At 40.0% G+C, this 19,913-nt stretch overlaps 2 protein-coding genes across 8 annotated transcripts in view; one reads left to right on the top strand and one right to left on the bottom strand.

The window, feature by feature from the left end:
* Positions 1–12,557, top strand: part of FRY (FRY microtubule binding protein) — a 429,999-nt gene extending 417,442 nt beyond the window's left edge. For 3 of the 6 annotated variants that reach the window (XM_048215639.2, XM_057309296.1, XM_057309298.1), the window contains 4 exons: positions 1,843–1,860; positions 3,694–3,804; positions 10,275–10,477; positions 11,099–12,557. In XM_048215639.2, coding sequence (XP_048071596.2) covers positions 1,843–1,860; positions 3,694–3,804; positions 10,275–10,477; positions 11,099–11,357 — 591 coding nt within the window. In that variant the 3' untranslated portion in view covers positions 11,358–12,557. The remainder of the gene's footprint in view (positions 1–1,842; positions 1,861–3,693; positions 3,805–10,274; positions 10,478–11,098) is intronic. The other 3 variants (XM_048215641.2, XM_048215646.2, XM_048215644.2) reach the window with 2 other exon arrangements.
* The window catches only part of ZAR1L (zygote arrest 1 like), a 63,672-nt gene that overhangs the window by 15,231 nt on the left and 28,528 nt on the right, over positions 1–19,913 (bottom strand). The gene's annotated exons all lie outside the window — the stretch shown is intronic.

Below are 19,913 nucleotides of genomic sequence, written 5' to 3'. Positions count from 1 at the left end.
ATTCCCATAACATTTTCCAAAGAATCTTAAGTCACCAAAACATAAACACGTTCATAAAGACTTATGAAGGGATTATTCTGAAAACCTGGATACAGGAAAACATTAGCACAGGAGGGATAAAAGGTTTCAACATTTTCCATAAAATCACCCCCTAGAAAGGCATTTTTCACTATCTTCTTGGGAGCTCGAAAGGCAAACGAGGCCGCAGCCTGTGGCCTGGGAAAGGATTCTGAGATAATAAAAAGTGAGGCGGCTTGCACCAACCTACCTAAAAAGGAGCATTTAAGAAGGGTATTGAGAACTGGTGTGCCGGGTTGGCCCTCCCCCAAGAAATACAGTTTTGTGCCTTGAGAGCTGAGTGGGAGGAATTCATGGACAATGAAATTCCTCGGCACCAAGCTGGAGTCACAGAGTCTCATTTGCCTTTATTGAACAGAGGGCCTTCCGCTTTAACTGATTTGATGATCTTCTTGGATTACAACCTTGTTTTGGAAAACAGTAGAAAGATAGCGGTCTTTTCAGTACTTAAGGTTTGGTTATAAAAACATCTAGGCATAAAGTTTTCTTGAAAATACCTCAGGCTGTGTAATCTGCATCACAGGCTTCAATGTATTTATCTTTCAAAGCTTAAAGATAATCACGGCCAAGGTCCAAAAAACTATTCAATAAACATAATAGAGTAGTCATCAGTGTGCCCAACTCATAGGATATTGGTAAGAGGTGAGGCAGGAAGAGACTGTCGGGGGGGGGGGGGGGGGTTGGCAGTGGTGGGGCTTTATGTTTGAAGATACTAATAAATAATTTGATAGTTTTGTGTGTAGTGTACCTTATATTAAGTATAATACATTAAACTGATAATAACCGAGAGAGTTTTTTTTTTTAGAAAGAGCTTTAAAATAAGTGGTTTTTCCTATCAAGGAATAGAAACTAACTTAGATATGTTTTTAAATATTTTGAAAATCCAGAACCAGATATGTTGATCCATAATTAGGAATGGCCAAATTGATTTTAACATTCTGTCAGACTCGGATCATCTTTCCAACACATCCACACTTTCCTTAAAGCCAAGTCTGTGGTTATGATACGATGACATCAAAAAATGGAAGCCAGAATTGAACATGGCTCAGTTACAAATTTATATTATTCTAAACTACCCAGCAGTTCTAGATTACTTTTAGAAATTGAAAACAAAATTATTACAAATGAAATACAAGAAAATTACTTGTCATATCTCACACTTGTTTGGGACTATACAGATTAGGTTTAGTCCTTTGAAATGACTATATTTCGCAGTCCTATAAAATATTCTTAACAAGGAAGGCAATCTAACTCTAAAGCAAATGCCACTTAGATTGTTAATTATATTCTATGTTAATTAGTCATAGTTTAGCAAATAGGATTGAAGACTCTGCCTTAACTAACTGGTAGCAATAGTATAATTTGTCTGGGCTACAGTTCTTTCTAGATCATTCAGTTGGTCTCCTCAGTTTTACTCCGTTCACATATTATTCACAGTTAAACACTAAAAGCTTCAAGCAATAAAAATTTTGACTTCTGGTCTCCAAGACTGACAAAACCTAAACCAATTAATCAGAGTCTCTAAACTATTACCAATTATATTTTTCAGTGACATGTTTCCCATTCAAGCTTCTTTTTAACTGGACCGCTGTGCATGTTGAATGGGTACAAGACGTGCAACCATTTATCGAGTTTGGGCAAGCAATGCTAATACTGCTGACGGTTCTGCTCTTGGAAGAGGGCCATGCTTTCCGTTGCATGCATTACACTGACCCTGTACTTTCTCTCCTTTCCTTTGTTTCCTGTGCCATGCTTGCTGTGTAGCAAATGGAATCTCTTGCAGTAAGTTAACTTTCTTTCATACTCTTTGTCCATTTTAGGCATGGACCCATAACAAATCTTATTTTTACTGTTACTATTATAGCTCTTAGCATGTTTTCCCCTTTGCGTTTCATTTTATTTGGTAGACTGAGACATGCAGTGAATTAGTAGCATTCTGGGCTGCTTCTGTCCCAAAGTAGAAACTTAAGTTGCTATGAGTTCTTATACTATCAGTGGGATATTTTGAGTAATACCCATCATTATCCAACACATAACAAAGGTCAGTTTTCATAGCTAGGTTTCACCCTAAATCTGTAAAGGTAATGTTATGTTTTTAAACAAGACTTTTTTATTTATCTGCAAGTCTCTGGCAGTTATCTTTTATAACCAGATTTTAAGAGATTTCCCTAAAGAAAGGTTTCAATGATCAAAAAAATAAAATGCTTTACTAAAACAACCAAAAATCTAGTTTGGGTTAAATAATGAGTGTAGCTACTTCTTTAAGCTTATGTTTGGTATCAACATTGAGAGATCAAATCAATCTAAATCTAAATCTAGAATTGTTATACGCCCACCCCCACCCCCAGGAGCCAGGGAAAGGACAAGAGAAAGAGAACTTCATTGAGCATAGCCTTAGCATGGACTTTGGTAACTTTTAACAATTAGGATCAAAATTCTATTAACACTATTAATAGGATATTCTTCCTAAAGCCTAATTTAAATGCTTGTAATTTCTCTCCCTAAACTGATTTGGGAGAAAAATTTTAAGGGACCTCAGAAGCTCTCAATTCTAAGCTGAGTTCTTTATAGTCCATTAGCAAAAGAAAGGCCCTATTTATCCTTACTTAACCACATTTGAAAACTGAACAGTGACACGTTTCATTGACGCCACATATTTAACCCACTTTTCTGGTGACTGCTGAGCCATGAAATTCTATCTCGTGAAGGCTGCTCCTTTCCTTCCACGGAATTCCCATCCACCACCTAGGAGCTAACTCATTCTTAAACAGGCAACGTGCAGAGCCCATTACAAGCAGATACAGCTCAAAGAGTAGTATGATCACTGGTGCTGGAATTACTCAAGATTTATTTTTCCCTCATAGGATACGTAAGCCATATAATGAAAACATTTTAAATTCTAGAGGTATCTATAGGGCTCAGGGGCCATTTTGTAGGACTCCTTTTCAATGTTCTTTCCATAAGAAAGTTTTGAATGTTCCCTTAATGTCTCCTTTCTGTTAGCACTGTAGCCCCTTTTTTTCTCTCTGTAATTCAACAAATATTTACTGAGCACTGAGTAGAAGCACTGTCCCTAAAACTGATACAACACCTCAGAGGATCGTACGACTGTTGTGTTTACACAGACTTCAAGATGAGTGCACTCTAAATGGCAGCCAGAATCCTCACATGGAGTAACCTCCCAAATTGCCGCATTAATAAATTTGACACCTAGAATGACTTAATGCTTTGCCTTTCGAATATAGTTTTAATAATTTTTTTTGCTTTTTAAAACAATTTTACCTTATAAAAATTAAGACAACTGCAATTAAGATGACCACAGCTATGAGGTGTAGATATTTAATTGGCAAACATAATGAAAATGTGGTGATTCTCTGAGGCCCTTTATAGCTATTCCTCCTAATTAGTCATCTTCCAGAAGCTATTCTATCTTACACTGTGAAGTTCTCACTGATATTTATTGACTGGATTTTGTTGTTCTGTTTCATCTGGAATAAGAACAGCTAGTTATGTTTCCTTGATATAAAAAACAATGTTTTTCTCCACCGAGATTTCACTTGGGATACACAAATGATCTTTAATAACTGTTTCTTCCCATGCACACTCTCTCTTTAGCAATTGGAACTGTGTCAGAGATTATATAAGCTGCACTTCCAGCTGCTGCTGCTTTTTCAGTCCTACTGTAAGCTCATCGGCCAGGTGCACGAAGTCAGCTCCATGCCAGAGGTGAGCCACACACCTCCCGACCCCAAGTCCTACCATGAAAACCATCCCTTTGTTCTCCTCCCCCATCCCATTTATAACTGTCCAAGTGATTGTATTCCCACACAACTGATTTGCTCAAACACAAGACTTAACTATGTGTTGTCTTTCCTTCTATTCTCGGTTGGCAGTGCCAGGACTAGGGTAAAGCAAGTGACTAGCCTAGGCACAAAATTTAAGGACAGCCCTGGGAGTGAGTGCCTCCCTAATGCTATACCGAGAGGCCTCACCTGGCCCACTCTGATCCTGGCCCTGGTTCTGGACATCCTTATTTGAAAAAGTTCCTGTGTTATGTATTTTCTTCTTCATGTTTACCTTTTCGTACTTGCCCTTACATTCAGATAAGAAGGAAATATCTACATGACATTTGATTCTCTTCAGTTGCCCTGTCCTGCTTAGCATTAGGATGCTTTAATATTTTTAAAAGTAAAGTAACAAACATACTACTTCCAAGTGAGCCAAAATTTTCCTAGAAGTGAAGAAATACTACTGCAACATAGTAAGTGAAATAACGGTACACTGGATATTATGGAATCACAAAGGGCAAGCATCTAATTCAGCTGGAGGTGAGGAGGTTGAAATAGGAAAGCTTTCTGGAGGAAATCACAACACCTGAGCTGATTCTTAAAGAATGAGCTGGAGTTAGATGAAGTGAGGGCTAAAGAGAAATGTTCCATTAAGCAGCTGCAGCATGAGCATAAAGTGGTAAGAAAGAGAACTACAGGGGCGCCTGGGTGGCTCAGTTGGTTAAGTGTCTGCCTTCAGCTCAGGCCATGATCCCAGGATCAAGCCCTGTGTTGGGCTCCCTGCTCAGTGGGGAGTCTGCTTCTCTCTCTCTCTCTCTCTCTCTCTCAAATAAATAAATAAATATTTTTTTTAAAAAAGGAAGTACAAGCAACTTAGATTTTTAAGATTTTATTTATTTTAGAGAGAGTGTGAGAGCATGAGCGGGGGTAGGGGGGGGAGAAGCAGACTCCATCCTGAGCATGGGCCTTCATCCCAGAACCCTGAGATCATGACCTGAACCAAAACCAAGAGTTGGACACTTAACCAACTGAGCCACCCAGTGCCCCAAGTACAAGCAATTTAGTATTGCTAGAATATGAAATGCAAACCAAAAAGAAGTGACAGAATAATCAGGCACAAGAGACAGGTAAGGGTTAGATAATGGAAGATGCCTTGCCTGGGAATGTTTTAGTTAGATTTTTATGGCAGGGATGTGGAGGGTGGATTTGATGACATGTAGGCTGAAGACAGGGTACTGGTCACTAGGCTGCTGAAATAGCTCAGACAAGGATGATGGTTTCAACCAGGACAGAAGGGCTAGGTATCGAGAGGGGACAGAAAATGAATGGAAGATTTAGCACAAAAGGTCAATGAAACTGACTTGTTCTTTCTTATCTTTGATATTAGCCATTCTGACTGCCATGAGGTAGTATCACATTGTGGTTTCAATTTGCATTTTCCCTGATGATGAGTGATGTTGAGCATTTTTTCATTGGACTGTTGGCCATCTGTAGATCTTCTTTGGAAAAATGTCTATTCAGATCCTCTGCCCGTTTTTTTTCATCACATTGTATGAGTCTTTACATATTTTGGAGATTAACTATAAGATACATCTTTACAAATATCTTCTCTCATTTAATAGGTTGCTTTTTCATTTTTTAATGGTTTCCTTTGCTGTGCAAAAACTTTTTAGTTTCATGTAGTCCCATTTGTTTACTTTTGTTTTGTTTGCCCTTGCCTGAAGAGACCTATCCAAAAAAATATTGAAAAGACCAGTGCCCAAGAGTTTACTGCCTATGTTTTCTTTTAGGAGTTTTATGGTTTCAGGACTTACATGTAAATCTTTATTTTTGTACGTGGCATAAGAAAGTGGTCTAATTTTTCAAACACTATTTTGTGAAAAGATTCTTTTCTTCTCTATCATATATTTGTGCCTGTAATAATTAGTTGTGTAAGTATGGGTTTATTTGTAGGCCCTCTGTTCTGTTCCAAGCATCTATGTGTCTTGTTCCAGTACCTACTGCTTTTATTACTATTTTAGCTTTGTAGTATAGTTTGAACTCTGGGATTGGGGTATCTCCAGCTTTGTCTTTCTCTCTCAGAATTGCTTTGGCTACTGGGGCTCTTCTGTGGTTCTCCACAAATGTTGGGATTATTTGTTCCAGTTCTATGAAAAATGCCAGTGGTATTTTGACAGGAATTGCACTGAGCTATAGATTGCTTTGGATAGTATTGACATTTTTAAAGTATTAATTCTTACAATTCGTGAAATGTATATCTTTCCATTTGTTTTTGTCCTCTTCAGTTTCTTTCGTCAATGTCCTACAGTTATCAGAGTGTAGATCTTTTATACATTTATTCCTAGGTATTCTATTCTTTTTGATGGAATTGTAAATAGGGTTGTTTCCTTACTTTCTCTTTCTGATAGTTTCCTATTAGTGTACAGAAATGTAACAGATTTCTGTATATTAATTTTGTATCCTGCAACTTCACTGAATTCATTTATTAGTTCTAACAGTTTTTTGTAGTCTTTAGAGTTTTCTATGTATAGTATCATGTCATCTGCAAAGAGTGACAGTTTAGTGTCTTCCTTACCAATATGGAAGCCTTTTCTTTCTTTCTTTCTTTCTTTCTTTTTTTTTTTTTTTTTTTTGTCCGAATGCTGTGGCTAGGACTTCCAGTTCTACGTTGAATAAAAGTGGCAAGGCCATCCTTAGCTTGTTCCTGATGGAAAAGCTTTGAGCTTTTCCCTGTTGAGTATGATATTAGCTACAGGTATGTCATATGTGACCTCTATTATGTTGATGTGTGTTCCCTCTATACCCACTTTGTTGAGTTTAATGAATGGATGCTGAATTTTGTCAAATGCTTTTTTTTTAAGCTATTGAGATTATCCTAATTTTTATCTTTCATCTTTTAATATGGCTTATCACATTGATTTGTAGATATTGAACCATCCCTGCAGCCCTGAAAAAAATCCCCTCGGTCATGGTAAATGACCCTTGTAATATATTGTTGAACTCTGTTTACTAATGTTTTGTTGACAATTTTTACATTTATATTATTCAGGAGTATTGGCCTTTAATCTTTTTTCTGTACTGTGCTTGTCTGGTTTTGATATCTGGATAATACTGGCCTTGCACAATGAGTTTAGAAGCATTCCTTCCTCTTCAATTTTTGGAATACTTGGAGAAGGATAGGTATTAGCTATTTTTTACGCATTTGGTGGAAGTCACCCATGAAGCCATCTGGTCCTGGATTTTTTGTTGGGAATTTTTGGATTACTTAATTTCATTACTAGTAATCGGTCTGTTCAGATTTTCTATTCCTGATTCAGTCTTGAAGACTTGTAGATATAATGGAGCCATCTTTCTTTTAGCTTTTTAAGTGACTGATCTACTACTATCTTTAGTATGTTTACCAGTGAAATTTTTCCTCTCATAATTTCTTCTAGTTATGGGTTCTTCCTTGCTTAAAGAAGTCTCTTTAACATTTCTTGTAAGTCTGGTTTACTGGTGATAAACTCTTTTGTCTGGGAAACTCTCTCTCTCCCTCAATTCTAAGTGATAAGCTTCCTAAGCAGGGTATTCTTGGTTGTAGACTTTTTTCCTTTCAGTACTTTGTAGGATAAAAGGGAGTGGCACGATACATTCAAAGTTTCTGCTAAGAAATCAGCTTATAGCCTTATGAGGCTTCCCTCCTGTGTAACTAATTGCTTCCCTATTGCTGCTTTTAAGATTCTCTCTTTAATTTTCGACATTTTAAGTATTATGTGATCTCCCTTGGGTTCATCTTGTGAGAGGCTCTCTGTACTTTCTGGACCTGGATGTCTCATTCTCCAGGTTAGGGAATTTTTCTGCTATTCTGTCTATAAAGTTATCTGTCCCCTTCTCTCTCTCTCCTACTTCTGACCCCTATAAATGTTAGTAAAACTGATGTTGTCTAAAGGTCCCTTAACTTATTCTCGTTTTTTAAAATTCAGTTTTCTTTTTGCTGTTCAGCTTGGGTGCTCTCCATTTCTGGGTCTTCCAGATCACTGACCCATTCTTCTGCATCTCTAATTACTTTTAATTCCCTCCATTGTATTTGTCATTTCAGTTACTGTATTCTCCCACTCTGGTTCTTGTTTATATTTTCTCTTTGTTGAAATTCTCATAAGTTCATCTAATCAACTCTCGTGAGTTGAAATTCTCACTGAGTTCATCTATTCAGCTCTAGTGAATATGACCACTACTTTGAACTCTTAACTGTTTTGTTTAGTACTTTTTCTGAGGTTTTATCTTGTTCTTTCATTTGAAACATATTCCCCTCTTCCCTCATTTGGTCTACCTCTGTTTCAGTGTATTATGTCTTGAAAGTAGTGGCCTTTTGTGAAAGGTGTCCTGTGGAGCCCTGTAGTGCATTCCCCTGGTCACCAGATCCAGGCACTCCAGGAGTGTCCCCTGTGTGGGATGTATGTGCCTTCCTTCTGTGACTGGGCCATGACTGCTGGTGAGTCATGTTGGTGAGCAGGGCTGACCCCAGCTAGGCTGGCTGAGTCACCTGGCTGAGTCACCTGCCCCATGTGGCAGGAGGGATATCTGCCAGGGTGGGGCAAGCAGTGCTAGGAAATTAGATGGAGATGTCAGAACAGGCTACCACCAGCATCAGGCCCGCCAGACTTAAGGAGAAGAAGAAAAATGTTGGCTGCCAACACTTCTATTCCCAGAGAAAATTCCTGCCTATCTGACACATGCCCTAAAATTAGTCCATAAATCTTTTTTCCACGTTTTAAAAAACTCTTTTATTACATATTTGCAAATAGTTTTTCTTTCCCCAGCCCAATTAAAATGTTTCTTTTCATAACCAATAAAAAAATATTTATATCTGAAAAAGAAACTAATTTTTATTTTTTTAAAGGAGTAAAGTGGCTTTATTGAAAAAAAAATGGCTTCAGTGGGGGGAAAAATGCCATGAATGACCTTAACTGTAATAATATACTAATTAATAGTATATTTTTCTTCATATATAACCCAGGTGCTTTTCATACTACTGCCTCTAATGAGTCTTGGAGTGATTGATATAAAAGCAGAGTCTCCACTCTTCTGGAGCCTCACTGATTTTCAAAGCCAGATGTTCTAGGGGCTCATCTTCCCCAGGCAGATCCCCAAGACAAGGGGTGCTGATGTGGGGCTTGATCCCCTCACTCCTCAGGAAAGATCTCCGAACCTGTGATATCCCTCCTCCTTATGGATTGTCACACCCGCAGTTTGGTTCTCTGCCCCTCCTACCCTTATCGATGTGGCTTTTCTTTATATCTTTCTTTAGCTGTGGAAGAATTGTTCTGCTGGTCCTAAGGTTGTTTCCAGAGGGAGCTGCATTATATGTAGTTGTAGCCTCAGTGTGTCCATGGGAGGAGGTGAGCTCTGGGTCCTCCTTTCTCTGCTGCCTTCCCAAGCTCCTCCTCTAATACCTTACTTAAAAGGATTCCCTCAGTAAATTCTAAAACTGGTACTGGAATAGGAGGTTGTATTTAATAGTCACCTGTGTGAAGACAACTCTGGAGGGCTTTGGTTCTATACATGGTCCAGTGAGCTAGCTGGGACTGAGGAAAGATGAAGATGTTCGGCAGATCAACTTTCCAAAGAAAACAGACCTCGCCAACTTAGCTTATAAAAGAAAACAAATCTTTAAATGCACAGCAACTTTTAAAAATGCTCCTGAGATCAAACTGCAAAACAGTTGACTTCCATAGTGTATTTGGGGGGCACTAAAAAGTGACATAGGTTATCTTTTTATGATTTATCTTTTGGTACCAGTAATTTTGAGGTAAAATACCTCTTAGCTCTGTAACATGAATACTAACATTACCTTGAGATTTTTTCCTCTTCCTCAAATTATATCTTTCATGTCTTCCCATGGCATACAAATAATGAGAAAAAGTTATTTTTCAAAGAGGATCCATGTTCATGATTACACTTATTAAGCATTTATGTGCCCAACTGTACTAAGCATTTTATATACATCATCTCGTCTTTAAAGTTACCTGTGAGGTCGGTAACGTCTTCAGTCTCACAGATGAGAAAACTGAAGCACATAAAAGTCTATTGACTACGGTCCCACAATACGGTACAGATTTGGCATTTGAACCCAGCTCTACCCAAGCCTGTTGTCTTATGCATTTTAACTCTGGATATGCCCTTCTAGAAAACATTTTAAAGGAGATGTTAACCTCTCATCTAAGGAGAGTATCCCAGTGGTTGATACAGGAAGTTATGCAATGTATATAACCCCCTACACATACGAGGTAGTAGTTTTATTTGTTCAATTTTAGTTTACCAAGATATTAAGCTTATGCTTAACCAGACCAGAGAAATGAAAATTTTCTCTCTTGAGGATGCAAAATCTAACCTGCAACTAAATATGGTAAAAAATAATTTTTTTAACAGCTGCTAAATATGTCCAGGGAACTGAGTGACTTAAAGAAAAACCTGAAGGAGGCCACCGCGGCCATTGCAGCTGACCCTCTCTATATAGAGGGTGCATGGTCTGAGCCCACCTTCACATCCACCGAAGCAGCCATCCAGTCCATGCTGGAGTGCCTGAAGAACAATGAACTTGGCAAGGCTTTACGGCAAATCAGGGAATGCAGGTAACTCTACTGGTTCTTTTAGAAACGGTGAAAGGAAATGCATGCCTGATAGTTGCTTTGTCATGATCGGGGACTGAATCACTACAGACGGGACATCTAGATATTTTATACACATCCTTCTCAGATCTTTACCATCACCACGCCAGCTATATCAGATTTCAGAACTTATACGTATAAAGTATAGGTGTTACTTCTGGTCTTTTGTCATCCCTGTAATGTTGAAACCCTTCAAATTATGTTGGGGTATACTTTGAAAACTATTATTTGAAGGTATCCTCTTCCCCCCTCCGTTTTGATAGTATAGTTAAATTCATTGGAACCAGAATGCTATAGCAAATAAATGTTTTATGATTATCAAATTCTGTTCTGAGAGTTAGAAGCTTTAGATAGTTTCATCAGAACCAGTAACATTCCACAATCAGTTATGGTGATGTTTGCAAAACTGAATATACTAAAAGCCACTGTGTTGTATCCTTCAGATGGTTAAATTGTATAGTAGTATGTCAGTTACACCTCAAAGCTAGGTTTTTTTTAAAGTAATACTCTTATACTACAAAGGCTCATAACCTTTCAACTTTGTAACAAATAGTGCCTCTAACCTATGCTGTTTTTTGACTGCAGAAGTCTGTGGCCCAATGACATCTTTGGAAGCAGTTCTGATGATGAGGTCCAGACACTACTGAATATTTATTTCCGCCATCAAACTCTGGGACAAACGGGTACTTATGCATTGGTGGGGTCTAACCAGAGCCTGACCGAAATCTGCACCAAGCTGATGGAGCTGAACATGGAGATCCGGGACATGATTCGCAGGGCCCAGAGTTACCGAGTCCTCACTACTTTTCTTCCAGACTCCAGTGTTTCTGGCACTAGTCTCTGACAGGAGCCTCCCATCCCCCATGGGTTCCAAGCTGGGGGTGCTGTCATGCTGGGGTGATGTCATTCAGTGTCTTTTCAGCCTTCAGAAGGCTTGGTCAGACTGTTCTCCCTCTTGTTACCTGTAGGACTTTTTCTAAACAGGATGACAGAACTTCCAACGTGTAGCAATACTATAAGAACCAAGGTAGCATAGAACATTCTGGGACAGACTCCATCTGTTATGCTGTGTGGCACAAAGGTGTTATTTTACTGAGGAGATGCAACTCACTACTGAAGAAAGTGACTTCCATTGCATACCAAAGCCGACTACACTGAACAATACCTTCCTTTCTAGAAACAATTTTAGATTGGCAAAAGTGCAATGTTTTCTTCACTAAAAAAATATTTTATATTCTAAAACTTGTACATTCTTTTATTTTTCCTTTTATTTTTTTTTTCTTTTTTCTTTTTTTGGTGGGCTGAGGAAGGGGCAGGCAGAATGAAGCTGGCCACTGAAAACTGTTAAGACGGTCAAAAGCTGACAGCCTGTTTATGTGAAAAAGGGAATTGTAAATGGACAATTTAATATACACTGTAATTTGAATACGATTACTGTATCTAAAAGGAGCTGCTATGAAGTACCTTTCTTATGTTGCTAGGCTACTGTTTCTGAAAGCCCTGAATCTCTTTGCAGGAGTCTGTGATTAGGACCCTAGCACCAAATATGGTCCAGATAGACCTTTTTGTAAGGGTCTTGGCTGCTTTTTACTAGAAGGTTGCTTATATGAGCATATTTATACTACAAAAGGATGAGTGTTAATTTTAACCAACTTTGCCATTTTGTAGGAAAAAGTTAAAGAAATTCACATTATAAATTCCAAGTCTTTTCACCTGTCATGCATGCATATTTTAATATCCATTTGGATAGCCAGAAGTAGAATCATAAACTATGAGTTGTCACTTTGTAACTTAAAAAATGTCATATTTTATTTGTAACATATATGTAAAGAGCCATTCTTAAGTTTTCTCCTTCAACTTAATGCTGTCAAGTGTTAGCTGTGTGCATGTAAACCAGTTGCACATCAGAAACATATTCAAAGTTGATCTATGTAACTTATTCACCTGTAAATACATTTAAAGTTTTTGTGATGTAATCTTGGTTGATATTCTATTCAGAACTTCCTTTAGACTAAAAAAAAAAAAAAAAAAAAAAGACAAAATACATACCGACCTTGGATTTTATTTCTGGTTTAGAGATCTTTGCCATTGACACACATTTACAGTTTTGCGTGTGGGCTGCCACCGTGATAACCCCGAGGGGCACCATTCATATACGTTGCATGATTGGCAGTCACTGAGGCTGAGCAGCAAGCACAGGGACTCTATGAAGCAGGAACTATGCTATCTCTTTGGAAGTGGACACTAAGTTAAGACCGTGACCTTCAATCAGCTCTCTCTAATCAACCAAAGACAGAAATCAGAAGAGTGAGTGCTCTACTTGTCAACACCTATCATTAGATTGTCATCCTTAAAATTGTGAAACAGACTCTATAAGGAAAAGTAGGAGTTTTAATTCTGTCACCATTGCTCATCTGTCTCCACCCCACAGGAAAAACAGGGACACAGACACACACGACAATCTGTCTTCCTACTCATATTTACCTAGACTAACAAATATAACTTGCTTCACTAAATACAAAAACTAAACCTTAAGTAGTAATTTTCTGGAAATAGCCTGTAACAGGGAGTATGAGCCAGGATTTTTTTATGTTACCAAAGATAGAACTATTAACTAATTGTTATAACTTTCTTGAGAGGGAGGAGGGTTCAAGATGGCAGCACAGGAAGATCCTGAACTCACCTCCTCCAATGGACACAAAAACCAACAATTACATTAGAGTAATTCCCACAGAAGGGGACCTAGAAACTGGTCCTTCACAAAAGGAACCTAGGAACAGAGCCTTCACAAAAAGAAAAAGCCACTGAGACAGGTAGAAGAGGCAGAGATACAGTCTCACTAAAGAAAACACACTCCTGGCACAGTGTTCCATGGTCAGGAGAGTTCTCAAAGTTATTAACTTTTCCCTGAAAAGCAAGATATTTGAGATCTGTATCAGGAACCCTAACCTTCACATCCTGCACAGGAGAGAAGAGTCCCCAAAACCCATAACTATGAAAACCAAAAGGGAGTATGTCCAAGAAAATTATAGAACTACAGGGAAAGGAAAACCTATTCTTAAAAAGGCTCATGTACAGACTCACTCAACCCAGGAACCAGGGTACAAATACCAGATTGAAAAGTGCACACACCACAGGTGAATGAGACCCACTTACAAATTTTGGAGTACCTGCCAGAGAGTCAGGAGACAGCTGGGGCTCTCCACGGAGACAGAGACACTGGCAGCAGCCACTTTTGTTCACTCATTCTGCCACACTGGCCAGCACTGGCACGTGCCATTTTGGAATCCTCCCTCTAGACTCCTAATGCCAGGGAACATGCCCCACTAAGAGCCCTGTACAACCTGCATCTCAGCAGGTCCTCACAGCCAGCCAGGCTAGGCACCGGCATAACCCCATTAGCACACCTACATCAGTGGCTGCCAGCCGCACAGCCAGCTGGCACGGGGGCCACTCCTGCACAGCAATACACCCACAGCAGTGTGGCACCACTGCGATGGGAGAATGCATGCAGCCCACAGAGTGAACAGCCCTGGAGCACCTGTGTCTAGTGCACAGGTGATTGCACTTCGGGGCCCCAGGATCTCCCACATAAGGCCACTCCTTCAAGACCAGCAGACACAGCTGAACTACCTAATATATAGAAGCAGAGTTAGGCAAAATGAAGATACAGAGCAATGTGTCCCAAATGAAATAAAAAGAAAAAAATTCAGAAAAAGAACTGAATGAAGCAGGGATAAGCGAACTACCTAATAGAGTTCAAAGTAATGGTCAACAAAGATGCTTACTGAATTTAGAAGAATGGATAAAGATAGAACTTCAACAAAGAGAAAATATACAAAGGTACTTAACCAGATCTGAAGACTACAGCAACAAATGAAAAAGGAATAAACAGCAGATTCGATGATAAGGAAGAATGGATTAGTAATCTGGAAGACGTGGTACTGGAAATCACCCAAACTGAACAGCAAAAAGAAAGATATTTTTGGAAATAGGAATAGTTTAACATACCTCTTGGATAACATCAAGCATGTTAATATTAATGCTATAAAGGTCACATGAGGAAAAGAAAAAAAGGAGCAGAAAACTTATTTGAAGATAAAATAGCTGAAAAATACCCTAAACAAGGAAACAGACACACAGGCCCAAGAAGCCTAGAGCGTCCCAAACAAGATAAGTCCAAAAAGATCCACATCAAGGCACATTATAATAGAAATGTCAAAAACTAAACATAAAAAAATTGTAAAAGCAAGGAAAAAGAAATTAGTTAAATATAAGGGAACCACCATAAGACTATCAGCTTATTTCTCAGCAGAAACTCTGCAGGCCAGAAATGGCAGGCAAGAGATATTCAAAGTGCTAACAGGAAAAACAAGCTTTAAAAAAATGATACTCCAGTTTCTTTCCCAGAGTCCATAGTCTCTCATGGTTCATTCCCCCTTCTGTTTACCCCCCCCCCACCTTCCTTCTTCCCTTTCTTCTCCTGGGAAACAAACTGAGGGCTTTAGAGGGGAGGGGGGGAGGGGATTGGGATAGGCCGGTGATGGGTATTAAGGAGGGCACGTATTGCATGGTGCACTGGGTGTTACACGCAAGTAATGAATCATGGAACTTTACATCAAAAACCAGGGATGTACTGTATGGTGACTAACATAATAAAAAATTATTATAAAAAAATGATACTCCACCTAATAAGGTTATTATTCAGACCTGAAGAGGAGATCAAGAGTTGACCAAATAGAGGAACCACACAGAGAACAGCAGGAGAGACAGATACATGGTACTCACGGAAATCCCACACCCAATACCACAAAATGCAGGAGGAAGGAATAGCATTAAAGGGACCATTCTCAGATTTCCCCAACCTGAGATACAACAAAACAAAACAAAAAAGCAGCAATTTAAAGGGTAACTAGACTATAAGCAAAGGAAACTCATTTATAACCCCTAGAGCTTCTGCCCAACAATGGGAAAACTACTGCATCTCTCTCTGTGGCCATGGGTGCTGGTGAGCACCACTATTTATGTTCCCTCTCCACCAGACAGCAAGGGCAAAAGCACAGCCCAAATGCTTTCACCAGTTGGCCACCTCCACAAAGCCCCAGACCCACAGCCCACACCAGTTCCAGCCATCATCTCAAGGCGGCCACTTGCTGGAACACACTCCAGTTTCAACCATCCCACCAGAGCTGCCTTTGGGTGGCACACACCCTAACACCCCTGACCTTTACCCGCTACAGCTCCAGCCATCTCACCAAGGCAGCCTGGGCATGGGCCACCTCAGGACATGCTGGCTTCTGCTCCACCCAGCCCACCAGGATGCCCCTGCATGCAAAGCCTCAGCCTATATCCACCCAAGCTCTAGCCATCCCACCAGAGGATCTCCAGTGCAAAGTGCCCCAAAACACTGGTTTGCACCTGATATAGCTCCAGGCAGCTGGCCAAAGCTGCCAGATACATGCCATCGACACGGGGGTGCTCCAAGGCTACTCCTTTAATGTCGAGAACAGTAGCTATTTTGCCTAATTCACAGAAACAAAATGAGAAGAAGAATATGATCCAAATGAAGGAACAATACAAAACTTCAGAAAAAGAACTAAACAAAATAGAGATAAGCTACCTGATAAAGAATTCAAAGTAATGGTCATAAAGATGTTCACCAGACTTAGAGAAGAAGAGTAGATAAACTCAGTGAGAACTTCAGCAAAAGATAGAAAATATAAACGAGTTGAAGAACGAAATGACTGAAATGAAAAACACACTAGAGAGACTCAACAGCAGATTAAAAGATACAGAAGAACAGAGCAGTGACCTGGAAGACAGAATACTAGAATGCAACCAAGCTGCAAGAAAAATTTTAATTAAGAAAAGGAATTTGGGAAGATAGCAGAGTAAGAGGATCCTGAGCTCACTTCATCCCACAGACACACCAAGGCAACAACTACATCTGTGCAACTAACTCAGATAATGGCCTGAAGACTGACAGAACAGATCTTCCGCAGCTAAGTCATGGAGAGAAGGCCCCATCAAGAAGGATAGAAAGGGCAGACACTTGGTTAAGAACCAAACTGCCAGAGTTGACAAATGGGAGGGACATCATAATCACTGAGAAGCAAGGGGACCAGACCCCACACTGGGCACCCCCAGCCCTGGATTCACACTGGAAAGATGAGTCCCCTAATGTCTGGATTTGAAAATCAGCAGGGCTTAACTCCAGGAGCATTAAAAGTCAGTGGGTCTTAACTCCAAAAGAGCCTCAGGGTGATAGGAGACTGAGCCTCTGACCTAAAAAAGTCATCACACTAAATAATTTGCCCTGAGACACAGCGCAGAAACAGCAGTTTGAAAAACACCTAGGGCATACATGAAGGAGATTTACTGACTAATTTTAGAAAGGGTGCCTGAAAAGCAGGGATCTGCAGAAAGTTTCTCTGGGAACAAAAGTGCTGATGGGCACCATTTTTCTTGCCCTACCCCAGCCTAGAGAGCTGAACACTTGTGGGAGCTGGTTCTAACCATCTTTATCTACCTCCCCAACACCATATGCTCTGCACCAACACACCACTGCAAACCCAAGCCACCCAACCCACTGGGCTTTGAAGGTCCTGTCCCTCCACTCCCAGCAGGCAGCCATGGCCAGACCAGACCAGCACCACCTCAAAGTGATTCCTGCCCTGAGAAGGCAGGGGAAATAACCACACACACTAGTGTGCCTGCAGTTCCTAGAGCTGGGCCTCTTAGCTGGCTGTGCAGGCAATCAAGCCCTGCCCTTCACTGTGCCTGCAGCTGTGACAGAGGCTACTTGAAGACGGCTAGTGTGAGTGCTGGCCCCACCCACCAGCGAATCCAGGTGGCTAAAGCTGGGCCTCTAAACAGCATAGGAAGCAAATCCTGCCCAGTGGTGCCAGAGAAAGCAAAGTGGATCACTGGGGTTAGCTGAGGTGAGGAACAGCCCCTACCACCAGTGTGTCCACAGCAATCTCACCTTAGCCACAAAAGGAGGGCACATGCAGCCCACACAGTAGATGGAATGCCTAGTTCTGATGACCAGGGGATATTACACTATAGGGCACGACAGGATCTCTCCTATATAAGGCAACTACATTCTAGACCAGGAATAGTAGCCTACTTACCTAAGAGAGTTAGAAAAAGTGAGGAGACAGAGGAATATCTCCCCAATGAAAGAACAACACAAACATCACGGAAAAAGAGCTAAATGAAATGGAGATAGGCAATATGCCTGCAAGAATTCAAAGTAAAAGTCATAAAGATACTCCTCACTTGAGAGAAGAGCAGATGAATAAGTGAGAATTTCAACAAAGACATAGAAAATATTTAAAAGAACCAGTCAGAAGAGAAGAATACATAACTAAAATGAAAACTACAGAAAAGGGGGTTCCGGGTTTTGGCCGAGTGCGGGCGAGGAGTAGGTGATAAGGACTGTATGAAGTTTGCTGATCTGAGAAGGTCCACTTCTTGTTCAGTGGATGATGGCATTGAACAAAAAGGATTGGTACAGCATTCTGGGGGCAGACCCATCTTCAAGTGTGTCAGACCTAAAACAAAAGTATCAAAAACTCGTATTAATGGGAAAGCACCTTCGCGTGGCTTTCTCTTCGCCCTGGCTGCCTGCTGGCTCCTCAGGTTCCAGAGAGTGTGATCATCACGCTGAGATGCTGCGTCCCCCTCAAGCAACAACACAGCACTTCTTTGAGCCAAAGAAAGAAAAGGAATAAAAATGCATTTTCCAAAGGGACTGATCTTAAAGATTTGAAAGGAAAGTTGCCGAAAATCAGCAGAATAACAGCTATGGAGGGAAAGTATCTGTTTGGGGAAACGGCCAGAAGAATTAGACCTTTCGTTTCTACCTGTTAATCATTTACAATTTTACATCTAGGCAGATAAACAAGCTCCACCACGAAGAGACAAGAAAGCTGGAGAGCATCACAGGAACATTTACAAGTTTGAAGTCTAGAGATTCTTCTATGTAGCCAATGTGATCGATTTCAAGGTTTCCGTTTCCCCCACAGCGACAGCCGAGCCTTGAAGGTGATGTGGGGATGACAGAATGATTTCAGGAGTCCTCTTGCATGGCTCTCAGCTCTTGCTAAGCTGCCAGCCCTTCTGACGCTTAACGATAGAGCTCTTTGTCTTCTACACATTTCTCCTTGGCTTTTTCCTCCATACTTATAATCTTTGATCACTTAATCTCTTTAGTTTAAAAAAAATCCTTTATTCATTCCCCAAGTTTTCATAACTGTCCTTTCCCTGTTCACCTTATTTCAGACCCTACCAAGCTTTTCCTTGTTCCATAGAGCATTCCTCCAGGTGAGCTACAACAGAATGGTTAACGTAGCTGGTACAATTGTTACTTAGACTCCCATGGTTCAAGAACACGATCCTAGGAACTCGGCGGCATGTTTCCAAATATTGTTTCTCCCCAGGCCATTCTCCTTCCAGAACAAAGGTCTTAGGAAAAAACTAGCTCATAGAAGGACTTCCTACATGTGGAAAAGACACCTCAAAGCTTTCTTTCAAAACGTATGCATGAAATGCCCCCTCATCCAGGTAGTAATTTTCTGCTAATATCACTCTCCCAAGTAATGGTCCTTTTCCTCCATGCCAAATACATTAGCGGACACCTGCAAATGACCAAGTGGATTCTATGAAGTACAGAAAACCGTTGAAAATGGATTAAGTGGTATTTGAGCTATTCACAATCAGTGTGAATTGAGCTAAGCAGAAGAAAAATAAAATTTCAAATGGTAACTAAAAAAAAAAAAGAAAGAAAGAAAACTACAGAAAAGGGAATCAACAGCAGATAAGAGGATGCAGAAGAATGAATCAGCAACCTGGAAGGCAGGGTAATGGAAAGCAACTAACCTGAAGAGCAAAAAGGAAGATCAATAATAAAAAATAAGAAGAGGTTAAGGGAACTCTGCATTATCATCAATGGTAATAACATTCCCATTATAGGGATCTGAGAAGAGAGAGAGAAGGAAGCAGAAAAGCTACTTGAAGAAATAGCTGAAAACTTCCCTAATCTGGGAGAAGAAAACAGATATGCAAGTCCAGGAAGCAGAGAGACCCTAACAAGATAAACTCAAGAAGGTCCAAACCAATACACATAATAATTAAAATGGCAAAAAGTAATGATAAAGAGAGAATCTTAAAATTAGGAAGAGGAAAAAAACCCCAAAAAAAAAAAACAAAAAAACAAAAAACGGTTACCTACAAGGGAAACCCTATAACGTTCACAGCTCATTTTTCACCAGATACTTAGCAGGCAAGAAGGTACTGGCATGATATATTCAATGTACTGAAAGGAAAAAACCTACAACAATGAATACCCTACCCGGCAAGTTTATCATTCAGAATTGAGGAGAGATGGAGTTTCCCA

This window comes from Ursus arctos, unplaced genomic scaffold (genome assembly GCF_023065955.2).
Source record: "Ursus arctos isolate Adak ecotype North America unplaced genomic scaffold, UrsArc2.0 scaffold_10, whole genome shotgun sequence".
NCBI classification, from domain to species: Eukaryota; Metazoa; Chordata; class Mammalia; order Carnivora; family Ursidae; genus Ursus; species Ursus arctos.
The sequence above is the reverse complement of the archived record's forward strand: the minus strand, read 5'-3'. Positions and strand labels throughout refer to the sequence as shown.